This window comes from Oryctolagus cuniculus, chromosome 4 (genome assembly GCF_051225735.1).
Source record: "Oryctolagus cuniculus isolate XC-2025 breed Fujian yellow rabbit chromosome 4, ASM5122573v1, whole genome shotgun sequence".
NCBI classification, from domain to species: domain Eukaryota; kingdom Metazoa; phylum Chordata; class Mammalia; order Lagomorpha; family Leporidae; genus Oryctolagus; species Oryctolagus cuniculus.
The window spans coordinates 2217284-2235938 of NC_142870.1; the positions used below are offsets into that span (position 1 = coordinate 2217284).

Sequence of the window (18655 nt, forward strand, 5' to 3'; positions counted from 1 at the left end):
GCGCTTCCAAAAGACTGTGGACAGGAGGACCGAAGACAAAAGCTGTTTCTGTGCAAAAGATTCTGAAATCCACGCACGCGAGGGGCCTCCACTGAAATCCACGCACGCGAGGGGTCTCCACTGAAATCCACGCACGCGAGGGGCCTCCACTGAAATCCACGCACACGAGGGGCCTCCACTGAAATCCACGCACACGAGGGGCCTCCACTGAAATCCACCCACGCGAGGGGTCTCCACTGAAATCCACCCACGCGAGGGGCCTCCACTGAAATCCACCCACGCGAGGGGTCTCCACTGAAATCCACGCACACGAGGGGTCTCCACTGAAATCCACACACACGAGGGGTCTCCACTGAAATCCACCCACGCGAGGGGTCTCCACTGAAATCCACCCACGCGAGGGGCCTCCACTGAAATCCACCCACGCGAGGGGTCTCCACTGAAATCCACCCACGCGAGGGGTCTCCACTGAAATCCACCCACGCGAGGGGCCTCCACTGAAATCCACGCACACGAGGGGTCTCCACTGAAATCCACCCACGCGAGGGGCCTCCACTGAAATCCACGCACGCGAGGGGCCTCCACTGAAATCCACGCACGCGAGGGGCCTCCACTGAAATCCACGCACGCGAGGGGTCTCCACTGAAATCCACCCACGCGAGGGGCCTCCACTGAAATCCACGCACGCGAGGGGTCTCCACTGAAATCCACCCACGCGAGGGGTCTCCACTGAAATCCACCCACGCGAGGGGCCTCCACTGAAATCCACGCACACGAGGGGCCTCCACTGAAATCCATGCACACGAGGAGTCTCCACAGCTCATGAGAAACGCAGCGTGAAAAAGCCGCGCCAGGGCTCCAGCACCGTCTGCACCAGACAGCGCCCTGCAGTCCGCTCCCTCGCCCCGGAAACGCTCACTAGGAACGCCACACCCCCAGCCTGGTCCGGGAGGAGCCCCGAGGCTGCATGGGAACGCCCTCCCACTGCCGCTAGCTCACAGCCACCTCTCTGGCCTTGAGGCCCTCACCCCGCGGTGTCGACACAGGCCACAAAGCTGCCACACAACGACAGCCCACTGACCTGCTACGGGGGATAGAGCTGAAAAGTTTCTCAGGCCGTCTAACTGAAGGTAGTTATGTTTTATGTCTGTAATTCATGTTAAATAAAAAAACTCAATGGCAACAGTTATTAAAGGTGGGGCCAGCGTTGTGGCACTGTGGGTTAAAGCCCTGGCCTGCAGCATCGGCATCCCATACGGGTGCCGGTTCGAGTCCCAGCTGCTCCTCTCTGATCCAGCTCCCTGCTAATGCTCCCTCCCTCTCTCCCCCACCCCCGTAACTCTGCCTTTCGAATAAATAAATATTTTAAAAATATATTTTTAAAAAGCAGCTATTAAGGGTAAGTAGCTGAAAAGCTGTCAGGTGGTTGCCAGAACGGCGGGGACCGGCTGACAGACGCCGCACTCCTCAACCCGCAAATCCCCGCACACTGCTCCGTGGACTCCTTACGCAGACCTCTTCTTACTGTGCGTGCGACTGCCTAAAATGCAAAGAAAAGCTCAGGGGGAATTACATGTAAAACTCTGCCAGGTCCTTCCCAACCAGCTTAGCAGATCGCATTCTCCCGATGCTTGTGTACATCTCAATGGCGGCATGGGACAGGTCCTGCACAAAAGCGAAAGAGGCTCAGTGACACGTCCGGAGTCGCAGTGCGAGACACCCTGCCGCGCACCCACCCAAAGGCGGAGCAGACGGCTTTACTGGAGGGGCAGAAAGAAAGAAACAGAGCTCCCATCCTCTGGTTCACTTCCCAACTGCCAGCACGGCTGGGGCTGGCCCAGGCTGAAGCTGGGAGCTCAGCCCAGGTCTTTCCCACGGGTGGGGGGGCCAACTGCTCGAGCCGTCACCTGCTTCCGTGGGGTCCTCAGCAGCAGGAAATGGAACTGGGGGCCACAGCTGGGCTCCAGCCCAGGCACTCTGACTGCAACAGCAGCGTCTCAATGGAAGCCTTAACCGCTCGAGCTGAACGCCCACCCTTAAAGTCTTAAAATCTAGCAGGATAGCAATGCTGAAGACCAAACTGCCGTATTTTAAAAAGAAAACCACTCACTATCCTCCCTTACAAATTCTGCTCCATCGACCTGAACAGAATCACAAGTTCGCAGACACTTTCAGGCGATCCCGCCCCTGGTGTTCACTGGTGAGCAGCTCTCGCTCCACGCTGCGTCCACACTGCAGGCGACGCCGCTGCGGCGGCCCAGCCCGGCCCTGCAGGGGAAGGGCTGCCCCCCCTCCCCGCCCCCGCCGGCTACTTACTAAGTAGTGCTTCTCAAACGCTTCCACCGAAGACAGGGCTTCTCTGAGCTTCTTGTAGGGGCTCTGGGCGGCGCCGGCTTCAAGGCAAGCAGACGGGAGAGAGGCCCGTGTCCCCCAGCTGCTCGCGTGCAGAGCACACACAGCCCGGGAGCGGGGCGGCTGACTGCTACCCCACACACACACGCGCTCCCCAGCGCCCGCTCCTGTCTCCCTGAGAACAGGACTGTTAGCAGCACATGCTACAAATACACCAACGAATGACAGTGAATTACACCGCTTCCAAAGTGAGCTGAATGGCCAAGTTCAACAGAGCGACATACATACCATCATCCCTTAAAATGCATCTGGTTTAGAAGCGTCTCCAGTCCTGCAGGTGTTCTTTCACTATACTTTGGCAAAGTTTTGCTGAATCCTGTTCCTCCACGTTACTAACACAAGTACTAACGCTCCTGAGAGGGCATTAACACCCAGCAGTGGGAGCCCGGCCCCAGGGCTCCCCCGTGACGCAGCGCGGCCCACGCTCTGCAGCCTTCCCGTCTACTTAGATTCCATCGTGCCACTAAAAGCGAACGTCTCCTAAGCAGCAGCCCAGGCAGGCACACATGAGCCTCGTTCCACAAACAGGACCCAGCAGTACCTGTCTCAGGCCGCTCGGCTCCCAGGCCTGCCAGGAGATCAACTGTTCGGTTGAGATCCTCGGAATTCGGTCCTCTTTCCGACACGAGTCCACACAGATAGCCCAAGGACTTCAGCTGCGAGAAAGCCCACAGAGAGCTCCCTAAGGTGCCAGCACAGCCAGCAGCGAGCTGACGACCGGAAATGTGACGGCCCAGACCCCGCCAAGCTAGGGAGAAATTCAGCTTTCCTACCTGACTCACACGTGGGCGTGCACACACACTCACGGGGCTGTCAGCTCACACGTCTGCACGCATGGGCGTGAACACACACGGGGCTGTCAGGCTCACACATCTGCACGCATGGGTGTGCACACACACTCACGGGGCTGTCAGCTCACACGTCTGCACGCATGGGCGTGAACACACACTCACAGGAAGCATGGGTGTGAACACACACAGGGCTGTCAGCTCACACATCTGCATGCATGGGTGTAAACACACACACTCATGGGGCTGTCCCAGCTCACACATCTGTACACGTGGGTGTGAACACACACGGGGCTGTCAGCTCACACATTTGTACACATGGGTGTGAACACACACGGGGCTGTCAGGCTCACACATCTGCACGCGTGGGTGTGAACACACATACAGGGCTGTCAGCTCACACATCTGCACGCGTGGGTGTGCACACACATGGGGCTGTCAGCTCACACATCTGCACGCATGGGTGTGAACACACACGGGGCTGTCAGGCTCACACATCTGTACATGTGGGTGTGAACACACACGGGGCTGTCAGCTCACACATCTGCACGCGTGGGTGTGAACACACATACTCACAGGGCTGTCAGCTCACACATCTGCACACATGGGTGTGCACACACATGGGGCTGTCAGCTCACACATCTGCACGCATGGGTGTGAACACACACGGGGCTGTCAGGCTCACACATCTGTACATGTGGGTGTGAACACACACGGGGCTGTCAGCTCACACATCTGCATGCGTGGGTGTGAACACACATACTCACAGGGCTGTCAGCTCACACATCTGCACACATGGGTGTGCACACACATGGGGCTGTCAGCTCACACATCTGCACGCGTGGGTGTGAACACACATACTCACAGGGGTGTCAGCTCACACATCTGCACACATCCTAGTGCTCCATCTGCACCTCTGTGAGCCCCACCCCAGCCGCCCACCAGCCCTGCGGCCAGGAGCCACGCGGCCTCACTACGCGATGGCCCCACGGCCAGGAGCCACGCGGCCTCGCTATGCACTGGCCGCACACCTGTGCGCCACCTTCCGTATTCCTGGTGCAGAACCACATCTTACACACGCGCACAGCACGCACCCACTCCCTGCAGGGAGCCACGCCTGGACGCGCTCCAAGGTCACCAGGGCCGCCCGCCCACAGTTGGCCCGCCCCGCACCTTCTCTGTGGCGTAGCCCCACAAGCCCGCCGTGTGGGCGATGCTGGAGTCCACCTGCGCCCGGTCGCAGCAGCCTTCTAGCCTCTGCAGCACTTCCAGGCAGCTCAGGAGCACCCAGCAGTCCAGGGCACCGGGCGGCACGGAGACCTGCGGGGCACACGCGGGTGGGTGAGGGCACCTGGGAGGGCACGGCCCCCCCGGCTCGGCCTGGACAGGGAGCCCTGCCGGCCTCTCGGGCCAGCCTCCAGGAAGAGGCTCCGCACACTCAGCGACAGGAGGGGCGCCTGCACCCAGATGCGTCGTCGTCGGGCTTTCTGTGAGCCAGGACAGCGAGGGACCCAGCCTCCCGAGACACGGAGGCCCACGAGAGGCCGACTGCCCTCTCGCCCCCGGGCGTGCTGGCCAGCCGTGCACCCGCTCACGGGGCGGGCAGAGACCTCGGACGACCACTCACGTCCAGCAGCAGAACCGAGGACTCAGCAGGCCCCCTCGGGAGTGGGACTGTGCCTGTAGGGCAGAGCTCCTGTCACTCAGGCACACACCATGTCCAGGTGTCAGGACAGTGACCGGGGCAGCGGGCGGGGTGGACGTGCAGCAGCGTGAACAGACACCTGCAAGTTCATTATGTTGCTGTCTCCTGCTGGACACGTGCGCTCTTCCATTTAACAACAGCACAGCTGTGGATCATCGGAAGCAAGACATGTCCTGTATGCGACCACACAGTGCCCGCATCCCACACGGGCGCCGGTTCAAGTCCCGGCTGCTCCACTTCCCATCCAGCTCTCTGCTGTGGTCTGGGAAAGCAGTGGAAGATGCCCAAGTGCTTGGGCCCCTGCACCCACGTGGGAGACCTGGAAGAAGCTCCTGGCTCCTGGCTTCAGATCGTCCCAGCTCTGGCCATTGTGGCCATTTGGGGAGCGAACCAGCAGATGGAAGACCTCTCTCTCTCTCTTTCCCTCTGTCTGTAACTCTTAAAAAAAAAAAAAAAAAAAAAAAAAGAACAAACAAAAAAACAAGAAGTGAAGCACCTGCATCCAGCGAGGAAGACCCAGGGACTGCCACTCCATGTCAGACCCCCCCCCTTTTTTTTTGAAGATTTATTTATTCAAGAGGTAGAGTTACACAAAGGGGTCTTCCATCCACTGGTTCACTCCCCAAATGGCCACAACAGCTGGAGCTGAGCTGATCCAAGGCCAGGAGCTTCTTCCAGGTCTCCCACATGGGTGCAGAAGCCCAAACACTTGGGCCATCTTCCACTGCTTTCCCAGGCCATCAGCAGGGAGCAGCCAGGACACGAATCAGGATGCCGGAGCTGCAGGTGGGGCTTAGCCCACTAGGTGGCAGCACCAGCCTCAACTTCCCGATGTTTGAAAGATAAGCTACTCAAATCCTTTCTTAAAAAAAATCAGTACAAAAAGAACTTACACTATAGAAGCACTCATCAACTCGCAAAACTTTCTCAGCAAACAGACCACGCATGAGGGTGGCCCTGAGAGGGGCAGGACGCAGCTGAGACCCTGGACAGAGCGAACGGCTCCCAGGCAAGCAGCGTCCTCCTAGTCACGCGGGGCAGGCCCTCCTGGTGCCGAGACAGCTCCACCTGCACCAAGCCCATGCCGCCGTCTCAGAGTGGCGCTGCCCTGGACACGCGTGGCCACAGAGAGACCTCCTGGGGTCTCTCCCACAGAGCAGAACCACAAAGACCCCACACCCCGAACCAGAGCTGTGGGAAGTGGCAGCAGAGCACAACGTCCGATGTGCAGGCGCCAGGGCAGGCAGCGAAGCGTTCTGGAACGAGCAAGTCTGAGCAACAGGACCGTAAAAGGGCGGCAGCACAGAGGCACAAAGAGCAGACTGCAGGGGCAGCCACCGCCCCCCCACCCCATGCTTCGACTTCAGCTTCCAACCCGCAGGACGCGCGGAGCACAGCCAGGTCCCAGGCAGGGCGCAGACGCAGGGTCCCACCCAGGTTTCTAGCCGAAACCCGCAGCCCCACGTCCTGCCGGCGCCCAGGCACTCACTCTGGGAGAACCCTCGCTGGGCACAAGGGCTCCGACTGCCTGCATCACCACACCCCACTCCCAGTCCGCTGAAAGCAGAGGTGCACAGTGACTTGCGGGGCGCCGTTCACCTACCACATGTCCTCAGCTCCCAACCTGCTCCAGATATAAACCCCAACGACCAGGCCTCCCGCTGCTTTCACAGCTGGGCAGGGCCCGGGGGAGGGGTGCCCCCTGCAGCCGACTGCAGCAGCAGTCCCCCAAGGCTTCAGAAACCTCAGTGGGACCACTTCGCATCAGGTGGTTAGGGGATGCTGTTTCCACTGCGTGAATGTGAGCACACGTACGAGGTATGCAAGGGGTACAAACCCGAGACAGAGCCTAACTCACCAACCTGACTACCACCCGACGTGAACTCCCGCTCTGACCCTCGTCTCATCACACCACGCGTCCTGCACACACAGCGCCCGGCGCTCCACGTCACGCCTGTAGGCCCCACGCTTGCCGACTGCCGGCAGCTTGTTCTGTATGACTGCTGTGCGCTGCGTCCGTCTGCGACCCCGGCCCCTGCTCTAAGTGCTGGGCGGCTGCAGCGTCCGGCTCCTCCCAGTGAGTGCACTCAGGAGGCCACAGGGAAGCCTGCAGTGCCCACGCGAGGCAGGAGCAGCGCTGGCGGAGGCTCACAGCCCACAGGAGGCAGCGGGGCCAGTCCACGGGATGCGACCACAAGCAAGGTGCCTGGTGACACAGTTGCACCACCTGGCTTGGTCCCCAGGGAACAGAGACGAGAAATAAATCCGCGTCAGATCCTCCGGTGGGTCGTGTTCCCACGCTGGTTTTCCGAGTGGACTCCTCTTGGGCACACACCCGGGAATGCACCCCCGGGGCACGGACAGGCACAGGACGAAGCTCCAGCAGCCTCTGCTGATTCCTGAGCGCTCACACAAACGTCCATGTGCACGACCACACGAGGGCTCCAACTTCTCACGCCTTCATCAGCGCCCGGAACTCACAGCCTAATAAAATTGTATTTTATCCATCTGCTGGCACTTGAGAATTAAAAAAAAAAAAAAAAACAAAACCCACAAACTGAGGAACGAGTGACGGCTCTGTGCCCTGATTTTAAATGTACCCATCTGAGCATCAGCCCCTCACGCCTGCAGGGCAGGGACACGGGCTCCAGTGTCCCATGGAGCGTTGGAGCCCCTCGGAAAGCCCACCACCCCGGCACTCCACGTCACCCAACCACGAGAGCCCGCAGCAGGGCCTTGAGCCGCCATTCCTCTGGCGTTGGTGGCGGCCTCGCTGCCCACTGCCCACCCCAGTTTCCTTCAGGGGATAGTGACGCACACCCCCGTGTATCTTGGGGCCAGTGGGGCTGTGTACTTTGTGGAAAAAACTTCAAAACCCAATTCTCAATACCCGAGTCCACGGGGTGACTTTCTGTCCCGACCCGTGTGAGAGGAACAGCGGCGCCTGCCGCGTCCGGGGCCGGGACTGAAGGCCTTCTCTCTCTCGACAGGCGCTGCAAAGCACGGTGTCCTGAGAGCGCCCCGCCATGCCCACTGGAGGCAGAGTGGTGGCCGCAGCCGGCCCCGGGCCCTCCACTCATGGACACTGGATGACAGCTCTCAGCAGACCCGCTGTGCTTAATCTTGAACTTCAGCTGTAAGGAGGCGAAAAGCAGGTTATTCTTTCGTGTCTGACTTCTGCAGCTTGAGCTAATGCTGGCGAGACTCAGCCACTACAACTCGCTCACCTCCGTGCTGGCTGCTGCCCCACTGCATGGACACAGCAGGGCAAGGCCAACACTCCGAGGGGAGGGTCACTCGGATTTCCGGCCAAGAGGGCCGGTGTGTGCTGCCGCAGGATTCCGGGCACGCTGGGCGGGGCTCTGGCTCACCGCGGCTTCTCCGGCTCCCTAGAAGTCTGACTTTCCAAGGTGCTGTGCGCCTCTCACGGCCGTCCAGGAAGGGGCTCCAGCCCTCCACCCTTCGAACACCCGCCGGCCCGAGGCCTCAGCTGCACTTCAGCAGGCCCAGTGCACCGAGTGCCTCTTCCCAGGCCGGCCGGCCCACTCCCTCACTCCCTCTCCACTGACCCGCCACGTCTTCAAAAAGACTGAGGCATTTATTTGAAAGTCAGAGTTACAGAGAGAGATCCTCCATCTGCCATTCACTCGCCAGATGGCCACAAGGACCAGGTCTCCCGTGTGCTGACCGGGACCCAGACAGTTGGGCCATCTTGCACTGCTTTTCCTAGGCCATTAACAGGAAGCAGGATCCGAAGTGGAGCAGCTGGGACACACACTGTGCCCACAGGGACGTCGGCAGCGCAGGCAGCAGCTTCACCCACTGCGCCGCAGCACAGGCCCCGTGGTTTGAGTTCTTTCCCGCTCCGGGGACGAGTGCCCCGACGACATCAGGAGGAAACGCTCCTCCACTCCGTGGCGAGCCTTCCACACACTCAGGTCTACTCGGGTGAGGTTCTAATTGTCACGGCCCCAACGTCTTCCTTTATCGTTAGTGCTTCTATGTCCCATTTGAGAATTATTTGCCAACATCAGGTCACCTTCCAGAGCTTTCTGGATTTACCACTCACGTTTAGATCAAAACCCTATCTGAGGGGCCAGCGCTGTGGAGTAGTGGGTAAAGCCTCTGCCTGCAGTGCCAGCATCCCATGTGGGCACCAGTTCGAAACCCGGCTACTCCCCTTCCGATCCAGCTCTCTGCTGTGGCCTGGGAAAGCAGTGGAAGATGGCCCAAGCGCTTGGGCCCTGCACCCACGTGGGAGACCTAGAAGAAGCTCCTCGCTCCGGATCGGTGCAACTCTGGCTGTTGCAGCCAATTGGGGAGTGAAGAAGACTTTTTTTCTCTCTCTCTGCCTTTCCTTCTTTCTCTGTGTAACTCTGACTTTCAAATAAATAAATCTAAAAAAAAACCAAAAACCAAAAACAACCCTATCTGAACGTAATTGTTTTCATGGTGTGGGCTCCCAGATTCCTTGCTCCACAGGGACATCCAGCAAAGCGCACGCCATTCATCCACGAGGCCCACGTCTCTTGAACTCACGGACGTAAAAGCCAGCCGGCTGCTTTAGGGCAGACCCTGTGTGCCCTGGTCATGGGGCGGGGCAGGAACGCCTCTCCTTGCCACCACCCAGTTCTCTGCTTCCCCGACCCCGGCTTTCCAGGGCATGCCGGCTTCAACCTGCCAGTGCTTCCTCCTGGCTACAGAGCAAAACCAGGCCTCACAGCCCACACTGCCCACCGCATGCCTGCCGAGGCTCGCCCCACACCCTGATGTAGCCCTGCAGGCCCGCAGTGACTCCCGCTTGTCCCCTCACTCAAGAAGAGGCAAGCGCCTGGGGCAGGCAAGCTGGTTCTCTGCTACAAACACAAACACAGCGCCCACTAACACGCCTGGCACAAAACAGATGCTCAGTGAGTGCTGAATGAAAGACTTGACAGTGAGCTCACCCGGGACATCTGACGACCTCCCCAGCACCCTGCAGGCCCTCTGTCGAGGTTCACCGACCCCACCTGCGGTTCTCAGAGCTGCCCTCCCTCTTTCCGCGGCCCCTGTCAACCACTGTGGGACGGTGGTGCCGCGCAGGGGAGCGCGAGCCCACGGCCTCTGATCTGCGTGCCTCTCCCGCTGGCAGGCCAGCACCCGCTTCCTGAAGGGCCCCGCCAGTCCCCGTCCCTCTTGTCCCGCGAGCAATCTGTTCTCACCCAGTCCCCTGCAGAGCGCCCTGGCACAGATCCTGCCTCCAGGTCAGGTCCTCACAGCCCCCACGAAGCCCAGCCCAGTGTCTGGCAGGACGCAGGTCCTCGGGAAACAGCTGCTACATGCCCTCAGTGACACCTCCGCCAGGCCCATGCCTCCACCAGGCCCACGCCTCTGCCAGGCCCACGCCGACAGCCAGGCCCACGCCAACAGCCAGCTGTGACTGCAAACCACTTCTCTCCTCCCTGGTTCAACCTGGGGGTGCCGACACAGCCTCTGCTCAGACCGTCCACTATCAGCCATGACGTGTCCCACACACGGCTCCGGCTACGTCACCCACAGGCTGGGAGCCTGTTCTGCTACACCACCACAGCCTACGCTGAGGAGAGAGAACAGCGCCGCAGTGCACACATTTTAAAGAACAAACAAGTCACAGGTGTCACAGTGACAGTCTCTGGAAGGACCCCCCTACTGCTCCTCCCTCCCGATCAGTGACGCCTAAGACACTGGCACAGCACGCCTCTCCTTCCACACGCAGCACAGCAGGCACTGCCGGTGTCAGCTGAAATGGGGAGACCCTTCCGGAACGCAGAGCGTCCCTGACCGGGAAGGTCTGCCTGCACGAACTCACACACAGGTGGACGGTCAAGGCACACACGGCGGTAACCACACAGCTCTCGGACCGATTTAAAGGTTCAAGATGTGACTGAGGACATCCCAGCCATGGGCACAGCCACAGACCAAACGGGGCCCCACCGTCAGAGAAGGCATGGCTGAGGGACAGGGTGTGGCACAGCAGCTAGGACTGGTCTTGGGTGGCCGACACCCCGCTGACAGTGCCTGGGTTCACGTTCCAGCCCCTTGCTAGTGCACACCATGGCAGGCAGCTGGCCTCCGCCACCTTCGTGGGAGGCCTGGACTGAGTTCCCAGCTGCTGGCTTTGGCCAGCCCAGCCCCAGCAACTGCAGGCGTCCGATTCGGGGCCTGAAACAGCAATGGGCACGCGTGCGCTCACTCGCTCTCTTCCTGTCTCTCCCTATCAAATCAACTAATTTTTTTCTTCAAACACACAGATCAGTTGTAACACATGGGCTCTGCGTGGGCCCGGCCGTGAGAAGACCGCCTCCCTGCAGTCCACAGGTGACCAGCTCCCCAGCTGCCTCGGGGGAGCCTGGGCCACAGCTGCCACAGCCCAAAGCCCAGCACCACGGCCACAGCCACGCAGAGAGCACAGCACAGTAAGGGGTGTCCCACTTGTGAGAGCAGAATCGAGAGTGCACAAAGACTGATAATGTCCAGTTTTCTGAATTTTAAATCTTTCCACAAAAATTTCGAAGACTTCTAAGAATAAACTGTCAGGTTAACTGCCAACTGCGAAGCGTTTTTAAGATACAGCCCCCTCCCGAGGGACGCCCTAGAGCACGAGGCGCAGTCGGACACGTGGGCCCCACACCGCCGCGGGCACCGCAGGCAGCGCTCTGTCCACGCCTTACCTCACCGAGCCTGGCAAGCACATCACAGCCAGGCTTCTGTCGCCACCGCTCGGACAAGGGACACAAGGCTTCTGGGGGAGGCCAAAGGTCCGTGCTCGCAGCCCACAGGAGAGGCCTACCGGCGAGACTGGACGGCATTTCCTTCCACAGGCCCAGAGCAGAGCCAATGGGAGGAGGTGATGTGTCACTGCAGTGGGCGGGGAACACCACGCGTGGGGGCACCTCTGCCACGGCCACCTGCACCGTGTGCCACGCCAGGATGACACGAGAACCGTGCTGGGACAGCAGAGGGCAGGGCTCTGGGCGGGCCCCTGCCAGGGGTCTGTTTGTCTCAGGCAGTGGGCTCCTTGCCTCTCAGCTTCCAGAAGCCTGGAGGGGCCCAGAGGCACGGGGAAGGAGGCGGCCACACGAGGCCCTGCCTCTCCTCTCTGCGGCAGGCCATGGCTCTGTGGAGTTGGGGGTCCGACTGGGCCCCACACGTGAGGGACTGAGTCTGCACCAGCTCGCCCCAAACTCTGCCACAACACTGCCCACGAGCCCCCTGGGCTTCCTACTTAACCACGTCTGAACTGCCTGGCCTCCAACACCCACTCGGCTTCTCACCCTCCATAGGTGGGCTCTCCCGGCGCCGCCGAGCGGACAGCGTGTCCCACTGGAGAAGGGAGACGGAGCCCTCCGCCGGGCCACACAGCTGAGCAACGGGCGGCCGGGAGCGGCTGCTTTGCAGGCTCTGGAGTCCCGAGTTCACGAGCAGCAAGATCAGCTGGGGAACGGGAACCTCTCCTTCCAAATTAACACGATCATGGCCCCTCACTGAGGCGGGCGAGCGTTCCCACCTCTCCTGTCAGCTGAGACGCGCACTGTGCCTGGTGCTCAGCACTGCAGAGACCACAGACCCCAGGCTCCGCACCCCACACGCGAGCCCTGCGGCGGGGCGCCAGCACGGCAACTTGTAGCTAAGACTGCTCACAGAAGGCGCCCCGGGAGCTCCGGGGGCTGTCACGGAACCAACCCTGCGAGGGACTTGGGCTCCAAGCGCAGCTGTGCCCCGGCAAAGCCGCCCAGCCGCTTCTGGTTCCGACCGCTGGAACGGGGCGAGGCGTGCAGCAGCCGCGGGATGGCACACACGTGTGCGCCAGCTGATGGAAGGGCCGCAACGCCCCTCCCCTGCTCAGCCGCTCCTGAGTGCAGGCGGAGTCCTGGGTCCACGCGAGTGCATCCACACTCTCGATCGAAAGCTTCCTTCACACCCCACAGGCATGTGTGTGCTTATCGTGTGATCACGGGCACGTGTGTCACTCACGCTGCTATCTACACACCCACGTGCAAAACCAGGCAACTGAACAGGCAGTCCCAAAACAGAACAAAGAGCTGTGTACAAAACCGGCTGTGCGTCCACGAGGCAGGCACCTTCACGGGGCAGAGCAGCTCCCACAGCACCAGCCGGGTAACGTTCAGGACCCACGTCCAAGGTCAGCCCTGCACCAGCACAAACTCACACTGCGGAGCAACCAAGCAAGGTGAGAAGTACTATGCAGATGACACAGTGCCAGTACAGACGTTCGGGACGAGCAAGCTGTTCCCTGAGCACCAGCAGCCGGGCCGCCCGGCAGGCAGCGAGAAGCGGCACTCACCTCCAGCAGCCGGGCCGGCAGGCAGGCAGCGAGAAGCGGCACTCACCTCCAGCAGCTTCAGCTCCTGCACACAGCTGTGCAGCAGCTCCAGGGCGCGCTGGGCCACCTCCCACGGCCTCTGCAGGAAGAGGAGCAGGGTGCACTGGCGAGAGAAGAGGTAGCTGCGCAGGTCCAGCAGGGTGGCCTCCTGCCTCTGGATCAGCTCCCGCTTCTCCATGTCTATGGGCTTGCGCAGGACCAGGCCGTTCCAGCTCTTCACTGGCTGGCAGAAGAAAGCCAGCCAGTTGGCGCCATCTAGGCAGACACACAGGGTGAGAGGTGCTGCCTGCAGACGCTGGTCTTGCCGAGGCTCAGGTCCAAGGTCAGGGCACCTGCAGACCAACCGGCAGCTGAAGACCAGCTGCTGCAGGTGCAGCAGCTGCGGTGGTGCCTGCAAGTGCACCCACTCAGGTCGAGCCTGCTGGGCAACAAGGCGTGGGTCCTACCACGTGCAGGACCCAACACTCAAGTTAGGAAGCCAGCCAGACTGACAGGCCGAAGGACAGTGACCTGAGGCCAAGTGAAGGCAGCAGCCTTGGGCAGGAGCACAGCCGGGCGAGCCGTGGGCCGGGGCGCACGCAGCCTGTTCACCTGGCCACACGGGGTTGGTTTGTCTAAAATTCTCTTGGTCTCCAGAGCTGGCCTTGCTTCCTTCCCCAACTCAGCAGGCCAGGCCGAGGGAAGCCCCTGGGGACAGCACAGGACGCGCAGTGGCGGCAGAGGGCTGTCCCCCTAAGGAGCAGCAAAGGCTCACCGATGGGCCAGCGTCCTGCAGCTCCAGTCTGGGAGGGAACCAGGAAGCCGAAGACAGCTCCTCAGTTCTCATGAGCCGCAGGCAGAGCCCTGGTCTCTCCCTCCAAGGCCGGCCTCCCGGGCGCAGGGGTCTCTCAGCATCTGAGGTACCACGCAGCCAGCCGCACCCTCCACCGCTCTCACCTCCTGCTCAGAGCTCCCAGAGCCCACAGCAGGGGAGGGCCCATCCACCCCTCCACGTCCCCAGCCCCCAGCTTGCCAGTGGGTCCTTCCCACACCGCACTGAGGCCTCTGTGCCAATGCCACCTCCTCAGAGAGGCCGCCCCTACCCTGGCAAACCTGCGGGGCACCCACATCACCGCGCCCCCCACGCACACCGCCTCGGCAGCCTGCACACACACCCTCAGCCCCCTCGGCCCCCTCCACACAGGCTCTGCACATGCCCTCTGGTGCCTGGTTTCCCCTTCGCAGGCACTCCAGGAAGGAAGGCATTTTTGTCTTGTTGCTCACTGCACGGAGAACAGCAGCTGGCACATGATGGACCCACAGTGAGTGTCAGCAGTGAACAAAACCATCATTCAGCTGCAAACACAGCCCAGGCTTACTCCGGGATTCTAAGCTGTCCCACATTCATTTTAAAATTATCAGGAAAAAAAATTAGGTGAAACATAAGAAATACAGTGTTCAGGGCTGGCACTGTGGCATAGTGGGTAAAGCCACCACCTGCAGTACCACATCCCATATGAGCGCCAGTTCAAGTCCCAGCCGCTCCACTTCAGATCCAGCTCCCTGCTATGGCCTGGGAAAGTAGTAGGAGATGGCCCAAGTCCTTGGGCGCCTGCACCCATGTGGGAGACCCGGAAGAAGCTCCTGGCTCCTGGCTTTGCACTGGCGCAGCTCCAGCCATTGTGGCCATCTGGGGAGTGAACCAGCGGGTGGAAGCACTCACGCTTGCGCTCTCACTCTCTCTCTCTCCCTGCCTCTCTCCTTCTCTCTCTGTGTAACTCTGACTTCTAGATAGATGGATGGATGGATGGATGGATGGATGGATGGATAGATAGATAGATAGATAGATAGGAGGGAGGGAGGGAGGGAGGGAGGGAGGGAGGGAGGGAGGGAAGAAAAAGAAAGAGAGAGAGAGAGAGAGAAAGAAAGCTGGCACCGCGGTTCACTAGGCTAATCCTCTGCCTGCGGCACCGGCACCCCGGGTTCTAGTCCCTGTTGGGGCGCCGGATTCTGTCCTGGTTGCCCCTCTTCCAGGCCAGCTCTCTGCTGTGGCCCGGGAGTGCAGTGGAGGCTGGTGGGCCCTGCACCCACATGGGAGACCAGGAGGAAGCACCTGGCTCCTGGATTTGGATCGGCGCAGCACGCTGGCCACAGCGGCCAACTTGGGGGTGAACCAACGGAAGGAAGACCTTTCTCTCTGTTTCTCTTTCTCACTGCCTAACTCTGCCTGTCCAAAAAAAAAAAAAAAAAAAAAAAAGACAGACAGATAGAAGGAAAGAAAAAGACGGACAGACAGACAGAGCTTTCGGCCAGTGTTGTGGCACAGCAGGGTCACACGTCACCTGCAACACCAGCCTCCCATAAGGGCACTGGTTTGTGTCCCAGTTGCTCCACTTCTGATCCAGCTTCCTGCTACTGCACCTTGGAAAGCAGAAGACGATCCAAGTACTGGACTTCTGCCACCCACGTGGGAGAACCAGAGTTCTAGGCTCCTGGCTTCGACCTGTCCAGCCCTGACCATGTATGGCCATCTGAAGGGTAAACCTGCAGATGGAAGCTCTGTCTCTCCCCTTCTCTTTCTGCAACCCTTGCAAATAAAATAAAGCTTCTAAAAATAAAACAGAAATGTGATATTTAAAAGATATACATATATTATGGGTAAAATTACACATAAAACACAGTGTTACCCTTTCTAACCCCTCTCTATGTCACAGGTGAACACTTGGCTTTGGTCACACGTTGACGTCTACTTAAAGCCAAGTGCAGCAAGGTGCTGGATCCACTGTCACAGAACCTGCTCTGGGGCGGGCGCCAGCTCACTGTGGTTCTCACTCCCAGGCCCAACCTCCTAGAGGCCCCTGAAACTGACAAGGGGTGTCAAAGAGGGGCCCAAAAAGGACGCCCAAGCTCCCAGCTCCTGGCTTCAGCTCAGTCCGGCCCTGGCTGGGCAGCCGTCTGGGGAGTGAACCAGGGATCAAAGACCTCTTTCTCCCTCTGGTCCTATCTCCCTCTCACTTTTGCCTTTCAAAAATAAAATAAAATAAAATAAATACTGAAAAATAAACACAGGGGCCAGCGCTGTGGTATAGAAGGCTAAGCCTCCGCCTGCAGTGCCAGCATCCCGTTTGAGCACCAGTTCGAGTCCCGGCTGCTCCACTTCGGATCCAGCTCCCTGTTAATGTGCCTGAGAAAACACTGGAAGACGGCCCGAGTCCCTGGGCCCTGCACCCACGTGGGAGACCTGGAAGAAGCTCCTGGTTTTGGCCTAGACCCGACCACTGCAGCCATTTGGGGAGTGAATCAGCAGATGAAGACCTCTCTGTCTCTCCTTTTCTCTATATGTAACTACGCCTTTCAAATACATAACACACAAGTTTTTACAAAGAAATCAATACATACATACAGAGCCTTGCCTGACGCGGAGAGGCGGATGCCGCTGCAGACGTCAGAGTCGGCGTGGGCCGCCCGTGTGCGCTCTCACTCTGCTACTACGCCAGGTTGCTGTTTTTTCTTTTTAAAGATTTATTTACTTATTTGAATGGCCAAGTTAGAGAAAGGCAGAGACAGAGAAAGAGAGAGGGGTTTCCATCTGCTGGTTCACTCCCCAAATGGCCTCAATGGCTGGAGCTGGCCCAGTTGGAAGCCAGGAGCCAGGAGTTTCATCTGGGTCTCCCACGTGGGTGCAGGAGCCCCAGCACTTGGGCATCTTCTACTGCTTTCCCAGGCCACAGCAGGGAGCTGGATCGGAAGTGGACCAGCCGGGACTCGAACTGGAGGCCTGAGCAGCGGCTTTGCCTGCTGGGCCACAGCACGGGCCCAGGGACCAACTCCTGACTCACTTCACGGCCTGTGGGCACTGTGACACGTCCTACACAGTCTGCACGGAAGCAGCTGGGGCTCCTCACCCGCAGCCCCAGGGCGCCTCGAGACCACGTGAGCGGGAAAACCGCGGAGCGCAGCCTGCAGCCGAGACCCCTCTACTCACCCCCGGCACCGAAGTTGACGACGTACTGGGAGAACAGGGCGTCCAGCTCGTCATACTGCACCAGCGCGTCCTCGAACTGCTGCAGCATCTCAAACACGAAGGCGAGCTCCTCCTGCGCAGCAAGGCGACGCGGAACACAGAAATGAGCTCGCGGGGACCCGGGCAGCACGCAGCACCGCGGGCGCACAGACGGGCGGGCAGAGGCCGCAGGACGTGTGAGCGCCGGCGCAGCAGCAGCACTGGCCTCGCCCGGGCGTCGCGGCCAGGTGCCCCCTGCATTCCTCCCCGCCCCTCTGTCCGCTCACGGCCCCTGTGCACCGAGGCCGTCTGCCGGGAGCCCCGCCTCAGCCCAGGCCCCCAGGACTTGTCTCTACACGCACCAGTCCCCACAGCGACCCTGGGCCGTGCAGACAGCGTGAGGCTCCAGCTGCACACGCCATGCTCGTCCCCAGGTCACGCGGGCCCCTCCAGACTGCACCCCGCCCCTCCCACCACGCAGACCCCTCCAGACTGCACCCCACCCCTCCCACCACGCGGACCCCCCAGACTGCACCCCACCCCTCCCACCACATGGACCCCCCAGACTGCACCCGGCCCCTCCCACCACGTGGACCCCCCAGACTGCACCCCGCCCCTCCCACCACGTGGACCCCCCCCAGACTGCACCCCGCCCCTCCCACCACGTGGACCCCCCAGACTGCACCCCGCTCCTCCCACCACGCAGACCCCCCAGACTGCACCCCGCCCCTCCCACCACGCAGACCCCCAGACTGCACCCCGCCCCTCCCACCACGTGGACCCCCCAGACTGCACCCCACCCCTCCTACCACACGGACCCCCCAGACTGCACCCTGCCCCTCCCACCACGTGGACCCCCCAGACTACACCCCGCCCCTCCCACCACGCAGACCCCTCCAGACTGCACCCCACCCCTCCCACCATGCGGACCCCCCAGACTGCACCCGGTCCCTCCCACCACGTGGACCCCCCAGACTACACCCCACTCCTCCCACCACGCGGACCCCTCCAGACTACACCCCGCCCTCCCACCATGCGGACCCCCCAGACTGCACCCGGCCCCTCCCACCACGTGGACCCCCAAGACTGCACCCCGCCCCTCCCACCACGCGGACCCCTCCAGACTACACCCCACCCCTCCCACCACGCAGACCCCTCCAGACTGCACCCCGCCCCTCCCACCAGCCAAGCCCCCAAGGGACCCCAGCCCTTCCTAGTGCCGACTTCTGAGTTTACTCTCAGCTCCCGGAACCTTGGCACTGACACTCCCCCTCCCTGCAGAGCCCCACCCGTCTAGGAGCCTCCTACCAGGCCCGCTCATCTACTGCCTCCGACCCTCCCCTCCACAGTGCCTTCAGAGCAGCCCCCTGCCCGTCCTCACCCCACACCCGAGACCGCCATGCTTC

The 18655-nt window shown here is 60.8% G+C and overlaps 1 protein-coding gene across 2 annotated transcripts in view; it reads right to left on the bottom strand.

Moving 5' to 3' along the window:
- The window catches only part of TRAPPC10 (trafficking protein particle complex subunit 10), an 83684-nt gene that overhangs the window by 22045 nt on the left and 42984 nt on the right, over positions 1-18655 (bottom strand). For both annotated transcript variants that reach the window (XM_070071770.2, XM_089330469.1), the window contains exons 6-11: positions 17232-17343; positions 13275-13522; positions 4374-4520; positions 2954-3068; positions 2317-2393; positions 1574-1665 (exon numbers count right to left, since the gene is read on the bottom strand). In XM_070071770.2, coding sequence (XP_069927871.1) covers positions 1574-1665; positions 2317-2393; positions 2954-3068; positions 4374-4520; positions 13275-13522; positions 17232-17343 — 791 coding nt within the window. The remainder of the gene's footprint in view (positions 1-1573; positions 1666-2316; positions 2394-2953; positions 3069-4373; positions 4521-13274; positions 13523-17231; positions 17344-18655) is intronic.